We start from the raw sequence: 9,892 nt of genomic DNA, 5'->3' as shown, positions 1-9,892 counted from the left end.
AAAAAAGCGTGTTAGTGATGCACATTGCACATGGCATCACTAACAAAGCAATGGGGGCAGTGTAGCTAGAAACTAGGACGTGACAGGTTCCCTTTAAAACTCAAAATAAAGAGACCTGTCACTCCAGGGAAGCAGCCAAGGACCCACTTGTCCGACTAGTCTCCATTGTGGCTCGGTCACCGGTGGCTAATAAAGTATGTTTTTCTCTGAAACATCGCAGTGTCAAACATACCTGGCTCAGATCATACAGCCAGTGCCTGATACATAAATTAGCACTAAATTTAAAGGCCCATATCTCTGGAACTGTATGAGGCATTAAAAAATGCACAACACCTGCAGAATAAAATAGGGACTATAGCAAAGGATTAGTACTATAAAAGTGACAGTATTACTCACTATTGCTGTGAATAATTTACTGGACATTATCTAAATGCATGCTACTATCAGCACTGTACAAACAGATCTACAGATATCCCGGGCACTGCACTTTTTAGAAAGAGTGTAGTCATGCGCAGTGGCACTGTACAAGGTGTGTAATTCTGTCATGCGCAGTGGCACTGTACGAAGTGTGTAATTCTGTCATGCGCAGTGGCACTGTACGAAGTGTGTAATTCTGTCATGCGCAGTGGCACTGTACGAAGTGTGTAATTCTGTCATGCGCAGTGGCACTGTTCGAAGTGTGTAATTCTGTCATGCGCAGTGGGGCTGTTGTGCGAGCTGTGTAATTTCCGCATGCGCAGTGGGGTTCTTTTGAGGTGTGTAAATCTGTCATGCGTAGTGAACCTGACGCGCGGAGATAATTCACAACAGCTAGTAAACATAGTCTATCAAACCTCGTCTAACATCTGGGACTAGGAATTCTGGGAGCTGTAGTTGGCTTAGCCTTACAGCCCTAGTATTATACTGCATTTTAACTACATTTCCCAGAAGCAGGGCGTTCAGCGCGGTGAGAAAACTGAGAGAAGTATCTGCATGGCTGTTATAGGGCAATAATGGTCTCCCTCGTATGTCGCGGCCGTTTATGGTGGTCTTTGGTGGCCGGCACACGGCACTGGGGGAACTGGGCAGCGGAGTCCCGGAATAAGCCCCTGAAGCAGTGGACTCTCATCGTGCACCCGCTGAGCAGCCTGCGGGTGAAGCTGCCGTGTAATGTGCGGGTGAGACCCCAGGACCCGCTCACCTATCCGGACGCGGACCGGGTGTTCGTCATGGTGAGCGGGGTGGACCGCAATGTGCACCGGGGACTGGACCTGGATAACATAGAAGTGAGATACGACGAGGAGAGCAGGCAGGTGCTGATCAGCTCCCGGGACATTGACGGCCAGACGTGTGTGGAGGTCACCACTCCGGTGCGCTTCGGTATGTACTGGTGGGGGGCGCCTGCATGTGGTCACAGATGGGGGGTATATGCCCCTATGTATAAGCCTATATATGTACATGAATCTGCACACCTGTGTGCGCACAGAAGTTAGTGGGGTGATAATGCCCTGGGGTCACACTTTATGTATGAGTACACTGAGAAACTGGTGGAAAAAATCTGCTCCAAAATCCACTTGCTTTCCATGCAGACTTTGCTGTGGATATGGGTGCAGTTTCCTGTAGATGCCTCTGGATGAATGACATTCCCTTACAATCTGCAGTGTAGTTTCTGTAACAAATGCTGCCTCTGTCATAATCTGACTTATTCCCTGTCCCCCTCACATCAGCCACAATATGCCCCACATTTATTTCTATCATATTCTGCAGCGCTTTAAAGACATCATCACGTCCCCATTGGGGCTCACAGCCTAAATTCCCTATTTGGAGTGTGGGAGGAAACCCACGCAAACACGGGGAGAACATACAAACTCCTTGCAGATGTTGTCATTGGTGGGATCTGAACCCAGGACCCCAGCGTTGTAAGGAAATAGTGCTAACCACTGAGCTGCCCTATGAGTATAATATAAATCTCAGATCATATGTGGGATAAGTGTTCTAGAGGAGCTCATCCTTCTGTGGAGCCCCCCTATATGCATCAATAGCACACATGGACAGTAGTTGTCCTGTAGATCACATGCACATCCATTGACGTTAGCAGCACTGCAATGTTCAGGATGTTTTTGCAGGGTGTGATATGTACAGGACACATGATCCCCGCAGCAGCCACATCACAAGGGTTTTGACATTCAATCAATAAGTGGTGAGCTAACCCAGACTTTCCCGTGTATGGACGGTGCACTACCTTGAGTGCTGCTGCACAATTTCCCACAGAAATCCGTATTGTCCCCAGTAATACAACTTTACAATAGAAAGTGAAATCAATACAAGAAGTCCAATCCAAGTAGTTATCCCATGTCAAGAGGTCACTTTGTACTATACATTAAATCAAAAAATGTCTGAACACCAAATGAATGGTCAGCCATGCAAAGCCACAGTATTCATCATAAAACACAAAGTTTATTATATCATTAGTAAAAAAAAAACATACAAAAATACAATAAAATCAACAGGTACCTCACATAATGAGGGACATACAAAAAGACACAATACAAGTATAATTGTATTATGCTGAAACACTTGGAAAGTCTTTGCTATGAAAAATTTATGTGCATTCGATATAGTAGGTGTAAGACTGCCCATAACAAACGCATAATTGCCTGTAATAAGATCCTGTGATATAAATAAATATCGCAGGCTTAGGTTTTCTTCCACCCCAACCCCAAGTGGAGGGACACCTAGAGCATAGTGCCAATATACAATCTACACAGAAAGCTGCTAATCATGGGTGGTGGTGGGGTTAGCTTTCTGAGCTCTGCTACATCTAAAAACTCTTGATTGTATCACAGCTGCTTCACCCAACAAACTAAGTGATACATCGCTGGAATCAGGGTCTCTTTTCCTATATTATGCTGCTCTCAGATGAGGCATCAAAAACCTAGTGACAGATCCCCTTTAATTGTTTAATTTAAAATAATTCTTCCCAAATTTCATGCCATATAGCAGCCTGTGTGTGCAGGTAGACATTTAGTACAAAGTATGGAGAAGAGACTGAAGCATAAGGGTATGTGCTCATTGTCTGGAGCCGGCTTCTGCCCCGACGCTCCGGAATAGCCGCGCGGCTTCCGCTCATTATGCAAATGAGCGGCGCAATTTTATTTTATTTTTTTCACATGCTTACTTTCCTCCGTGTAAACATGTGCCACACACGGATGCCATCCATGTGACACGTATCGGCGCTTGGGAATCAGTGTACAGTTAGCGCTGTTACTAAGCGCCGGGTGCTGAACGCTTCCCTCATCATGGTTCCCTGCTGGCGATGTGATCAGCACCAGCAGGGACTATGATGAGGGTAGTAGTGTCTGCTCCCGCAGTGTCCACCTGTAATAATAAGAAAATTTAAAAAATCCATATGCTCACCTGTCCTAAGTGTCCCCCACTGTAATCCATGCGACCGCTCAGCAGAGGAGCCAGGGAGAATGGCTCTTGCAGCAAGCGGGCCCTGGAGCTGAGCTCAGGAGCGGTGTCCTGTCACTTACTGAGCGCAGTTCCGGGGCCATTCGCTGCAGCGGCTCATTCTTCCCGGCTCCTCTGCTGAGCGGTCGCATGGATTACAGTGGGGGACACTTAAAACAGGTGAATATAAGGATTTTTTATTTTATTATTATTTTTACACAGGGTGCTGATCGCAGCGCCAGCAGGTAACCATGATGAGTGCAGCGTTCAGCACCCGGCGCTTGGGAGCAGCACTAACTGTACACTGATTCCCAGGCGCCAGTACGTGTGATCCTGATGCAGCACACGGTTGCCATATGTGTGACACAACACGGATATCCCCGGTACTGGAAATATACGGACGCGTGAAACCGGCCTAAGTCTGTGATGAGACAGGTCGTATAGTCTAAACTCCTATGTTATGATGCTACTTACCTGGAGTCATTGTTCAGAGCTCTGCCCTAAGAAATGGCAGTAAATAAATAGCAGGTAAACACTTCCCAATGGTACTGACCTGTACATGACAACTGGGCTCAAGATAACCAAGGATATACCATAACTTGGTCATCTATGAGAGTCTGACACCAATGTGCCCAGCAGCCCGTAGCACTAAAGAGGCAATATTCAGTGAAGTATACCACAGACCCACTCAGGATACCGTCTTTTCAGCGCTATTTTTACACCTTGAGTAAATTGGGGGTGGGGGATTCACAAAAAAAAATGTGAAGAAAAGCAACTCCCTCCTGTGTGTATGTAACATCTGAAGGAAAATGATAATAGAACTTCTGCAAAGTGCAAAGGTTTCTTTCTGTAGCTTTACTATTTTAAAGGATTTTTAAAATAAGGATTTTTAACATGCAACCTTACTATTTGTAGATGTGAACATTAAAACGATGGGTTATGGCAGTGTGAACATAAAAAAGATTGAGTGCGACAATTGTGAAATAGAAACGGAGAAAGGGAGCAGTGTTCTACATTCTGTCAAGGTAAGCATTTTCTAATTATTAGGGCTCGCTCACACTGGCGCATAAAAGGGCTGAGTGCTGTGCAATGTTTTATCAGATAGCACTCAGCCCGATGGTATACTATGGGGCAGTGCAGATCTGCGATTATTTTCTCATGTTGGTTCATGCTGAGTATGCTGCGAGTGCATCCGATAGTCGGATCATGGGCACCCATACAAGTCTATGGGTGCGTGTGAAACATCGGACTGCGCTCGGATGTTATCAGAGTGCAGTTCGATGTACGCTCACAGAAAAGATGGAGAAATTAAGTTCTCCATCTTTTCTGCACTTGTGCTGTGATTTTCTCATCTGAGAGAATCAGATAACATTAAGATGACTCTTACTCTTACAAACTCCGACAGTCTGAGCTGAGTGTTATCTCGCATTAGAGAACCTATACTAGTTGATTTCACCAATTAATCATTTTATTGCTGTGGTTTTTCTCAAACATGCAAAAACCTTCACACTTAATATAACTACTTTGTACACCACAGGTAAAACATGTAACGCCTGCCCCCTACAGCAGTAACCAGTTGGTTTTATTGGGGTTCTGTAACTGCAGGTCCATGTTTCTAGTTATGTTGAAAAACCCCAGGGTTTTCAACCATAAAAAGCTTTTATATTTGTGACTGTGTCTGATTTGGGATCCTTGTATATTGGTGCTTGTTCTTTGCTTTCTCTGTCTCATGGCAGTTGAAGGACTGCTCCATGAATGCTCCAGACTAGAGATGGGCCTATTGATTTGAGGGTCTGTAGTCTCAGGCCGCTGGATGAAAGGCTCGCAAATCTCTTACCTTCTGGGATTTTGGTGCGGTTTATTATTAGCCCGGATGACACAACATTATCATTGTGGTGTGACACACAAAGGACTTTGTGCCAGTTCCGCTAATCAAAAGCCGCGCCGGTGTTCCGAAAGGTAAGAGATTTGCGAGCCCCCCTGTCCAGCAGTGAGAGACTACGGACCTGGCCGATGGACTGGAGTCCCGCCAATCAATTTGCCTATCTCTACTCCGGAGTATAAATAGTTAATTCTAACCACTGTGATTAATCATGAAATACACTGCCCAAAAAAATAAAGGGAACACTCAAATAACACATCCTAGATCTGAATGAATGAAATATTCTCATTGAATACTTTGTTCTGTACAAAGCTGAATGTGCTGACAACAAAATCACACAAAAATCATCAATGGAAATCAAATTTATTAACCAATGGAGGCCTGGATTTGGAGTCACCCCCAAAATTAAAGTGGAAAAACACACTACAGACTGATCCAACTTTGATGTTATGTCCTTAAAACAAGTCAAAATGAGGCTCAGTATTGTGTGTGGCCTCCACATGCCTGTATGACCTCCCTACAATGCCTGGGCATGCTCCTGATGAGGTTGCGGATGGTCTCCTGTGGGATCTCCTCCCAGACCTGGACTAAAGCATCCGCCAACTCCTGGACAGTCTGTGGTGGATGGAGCGAGACATGATGCCCCAGATGTGCTCAGTCGGATTCAGGTCTGGGGAACGGTTGGGCCAGTCCATAGCTTCAATGCCTTCATCTTTCAGGAACTGCTGACACACTCCAGCCACATGAGGTCTGGCATTGTCCTGCATTAGGAGGAACCCAGGGCCAATCGCACCAGCATATGGTCTCACAAGGGGTGTGAGGATCTCACCTTGGTACCTATTGGCAGTCAGGCTACCTCTGGCAAGCACATGGAGGGCTGTGCGGCCCTCCAAAGAAATGCCACCCCACACCATTACTGACCCACTTCCAAACCGGTCATGCTGAAGGATGTTGCAGGCAGCAGATCGCTCTCCATTGTGTCTCCCTCCTGACTCTGTCACGTCTGTCACATGTGCTCAGTGTGAACCTGCTTTAATGTGTGAAGAGCACAGGGCGCCAGTGGCGACTTTGCCAATCCTGGTGTTCTGTGGCAAATGCCAAGCGTCCTGCACGTTGTTGGGCTGTGAGCACAACCCCCATCTGTGGATGTCGGGCCCTCATACCACCCTCATGGAGTCGGTTTCTAACCGTTTGTGCAGACACATGCACATTTGTGGCCTGCTGGAGGTCATTTTGCAGGGCTCTGGCAGTGCTCCTCCTGTTCCTCCTTGCACAAAGGCAGAGGTAGCGGTCCTGCTGCTGGGTTGTTGCCCTCCTACGGCCCCCTCCACGTCTCCTGGTGTACTGGCCTCTCTCCTCGTAGCGCCTCCAGCCTCTGGACACTACGCTGACAGACACAGCAAACCTTCTTGCCACAGCTCGCATTGATGTGCCATCCTGGATGAGCTGCACTACCTGAGCAACTTCTGTGGGTTGTAGAGTCCGTCTCATGCTACCACGAGTGTGAAAGCACAACCAACATTCAAAAGTGACCAAAACATCAGCCAGAAAGCATTGGTACTGAGATGTGGTCTGTGGTCCCCACCTGCAGAACCACTCCTTTATTGAGGGCGTCTTGATAATTGCCAATAATTTCCATCTATTGTCTATTCCATTTGCACAACAGCATGTGAAATTGATTGTCAATCAGTGTTGCTTCCTAAGTGGACAGTTTGATGTCACAGAAGTTTGATTTACTTGGAGTTATATTCTGTTTAAGTGCTCCCTTTATTTTTTTGAGCAGTGTAGTATTACAATGAAACACGAAGCAGGACGGAGTCTTGTTATATGTGCTGTAGTTTTGCTCTCTGCAGTCCTCTGGGTAAGATTAGAACAGGCAGTGACAGATCGCACACACTGGCTGAGGAACGTGTTTCACCCACCGCAAGAGATTTGTGAAAAACAAACGTTGGAAGGCATCCACGATGTGTGTATGTGTGCTAAAGGTTACTGCGCAGCTAACTAGCCATGAGAAAGCACATCCTGGAAAGAGAGGAGCCGCAGTAGGGGCCTGATGTTCTGCAAGCAAATAAACAGGGAGAACCACAGAAATAAACGCAGCTTGTAGAAAACTGCACATATGTTGTGTGGGCTCATTAAGGGATAGTGGATCCCCACCTTCATTATAGGGGTATATTTACATTTGATTGCCTCATTCATCTGAATGGGGTTTGCAGAAATGCATGCACCTGCTGCAGAAGAAACCCCATTCATATATCTGGCTTGAACTCCTTGCAACAAATCTGCCAATCTGTCAATATGATATCTCATGCACAGTCCTTAGACTACAACACTAAGGGTAGGTGCACACATTAAGTGTTTGCAGTAGAAATTTGCACAATGCAGCGTTACAGTACCAGCAAAAGAGACTTCTGAAATCACATGCTGCTTAAGTTTTCCTTGCAGATTTGAAGCTGTTTCAAATTTCAAGGATGTCAATTCAGTGTTTTTGCTGCGTTTTTCAATAAAAACGCATCAAAAATGGGTGTATTTTACACAGCCTTTTTCCTGCCAAGAGATGGGTTTTTGGTGTTTGAAATTTCTGCTGCAAATATACAATGTGCACATTACCCTAAAAGGGTCTCTTTGATCCTAATCTATTCAACCCCAGTTGGGCTGCGTGCACACGATGCGTTTTTCATGTGTTTATGCTGCGGAATTTCCGCAGCGGAATCGCATCAAAAACGCATGGTAATCCGCACCCCATGGTCCCCAATGGCATTCCGCAATGTCAATGCACATGCTGCGGATTTTTCCGCAGCGCTTCTAAATCCGCAGCATGTTCATTAATTTTGCGGAAGCGCCGCGATTGACTTGCATTGAGACGCATAGAATGCGCGTCTGTACATTTGTACAAGCTGATTTTCTGCGTCTCTATGTGCGGATGGTACCCAGTTCTGGAGGAGAGAAGAATCTCATTCAGACCTGGGTACCATTGTACCTGTGAAAAAAAGAATAAAATAATAAATAAAGTTTATATTCACCTTTCCGACGGCTCTCTGCATGCCGGCAGCGCTGAAGGACCTTCGGTGACGTCACAGTCATGTGACCGCAGGCCCTTCACCGCTGTGTCTCGCGATATGCCGGGAACCAGACAGGAAGGAGCGCTGCAGCACACGTCGGGGAATCGGGGGTGAGTATAGCTTTATTTTTTTATTTTTACGGTCACACTATATAAATCCATGCTGTTTGCATGGATTTATATAGTGTGACCTAGTTGTCAAGCACTTTCCAAGTGATTCTATCGCCTGGAAAGCACTTGTCAATCTGCATGCGGAAACGCATGTATTCTGCAGGAAAAACGCATGCACAATCTGCATGCGTTTTTTCTGCCAGGGAGATGCAGAAATGATGCAGAAATTTTCTGCTTCATTTCTGCATCGTGGGCACATAGCCTCACAAGCAGAAATCTGGAAGGCATGCCTGGTCAATCTATATAGGAGTCAATGCAGGACACAGGAACTGCCAAAGGAATATGCTGACTAGCTCTGAATTAGAAAAGATTGACACTGTGCACATGGCCAGTTCCTTTTTCTGGGAATAGGAAGCCTGACAATTTGTAGGAAAACCCCTTTTTTCTCTTTCCCCATGACGGCACCACGGAGAGAGGGGATCCGCCCTTCAAGGACAGGAAACCTACAGATAAAAAGGGCGGCACCTCTCTCCCGCATCAGTTGGTTTCCTGTCCTTGACAGGGACCTACGGATGAAATCCTGAAGAAAAGAAGAAAGAAGATTTTACTTACCAGGCCCGACCAGTCCGGCTCAGGCAGCGGGGGTTCCCTGCCTCGGCTGGTGCGGTGTCCTGAAGCGCCACAGCTGGGGTCAGCGGGCCTCTCTGGTGGCAGGGAGACGCGAAGCAAGCCGCGGTCTCCTGTGGCGTCGGGCCCAGGCGGTAAGTATAGGAGGCTCAGGGCTCAGGTTGGGAGTAGGCCTGAGCCCTGGGTCAGGGTCTGGGCCTTGTGCAGCGCGCGCCCCGCATGCTTGCCGGATAGCGATTCGGCGTTTGGGCGGGTGCGCGCGCACACCGACGCTCCCCCACGCGCGCGCGCCGGAAGTGACGCGGGAGGCGCCCGGTAGTGACGCGGCCGCAGGAGCGGCGAGTTCAAACGCGCACGCGGGAAAGGCCTAACATGGAGGACACAGCGGTGCCCTGGCCAGAGGGGGGCGCTCCCCACATCGGTGTTGGAGGGGGAGGGGGCGGTCACCTGCATAGCTTAAATTGCCAGGGAAGCAAAGGAAAAATGCTTCCTGGCATACGTGAAAATCAGCAGTATGAGTGACCAGGAGCCCCACTCACCATCTCCATCACCATCGCCTCAGAGGAAACGCACGAAAGGACCCTCCAGCGGCCCTCCGCGTCAATATATTGAAGGTGACGGAGGAAGCGGTCGGTCCGGCAGGTCTTCTCAGCGTGGCAAAGATTCCGGCACGGCATCAGCCTCGGCGAAAGACCCAGCTACCAGAGCAGGTTCCTCTTCGAATGCGGTATTCCCTCTCTTTCGTATAGGCGGTAAGTGATCTTCGTGAAAGTTCACTT

At 47.5% G+C, this 9,892-nt stretch overlaps 1 protein-coding gene across 2 annotated transcripts in view; it reads left to right on the top strand.

Annotated features, from left to right (window-relative positions):
- The first annotated feature begins 728 nt into the window (after positions 1–728).
- The window catches only part of FAM185A (family with sequence similarity 185 member A), a 61,804-nt gene continuing 52,640 nt past the window's right edge, over positions 729–9,892 (top strand). For both annotated transcript variants that reach the window (XM_073652278.1, XM_073652276.1), the window contains exons 1-2: positions 729–1,359; positions 4,348–4,457. In XM_073652278.1, the coding sequence (XP_073508379.1) occupies positions 993–1,359; positions 4,348–4,457 (477 nt within the window). In that variant the 5' untranslated portion in view covers positions 729–992. The remainder of the gene's footprint in view (positions 1,360–4,347; positions 4,458–9,892) is intronic.

This window comes from Phyllobates terribilis, unplaced genomic scaffold (assembly GCF_046119375.1).
Source record: "Phyllobates terribilis strain yellow unplaced genomic scaffold, ASM4611937v1 Scaffold_11__3_contigs__length_659146591, whole genome shotgun sequence".
Classification (NCBI taxonomy): Eukaryota; Metazoa; Chordata; class Amphibia; order Anura; family Dendrobatidae; genus Phyllobates; species Phyllobates terribilis.
The sequence above is the reverse complement of the archived record's forward strand: the minus strand, read 5'-3'. Positions and strand labels throughout refer to the sequence as shown.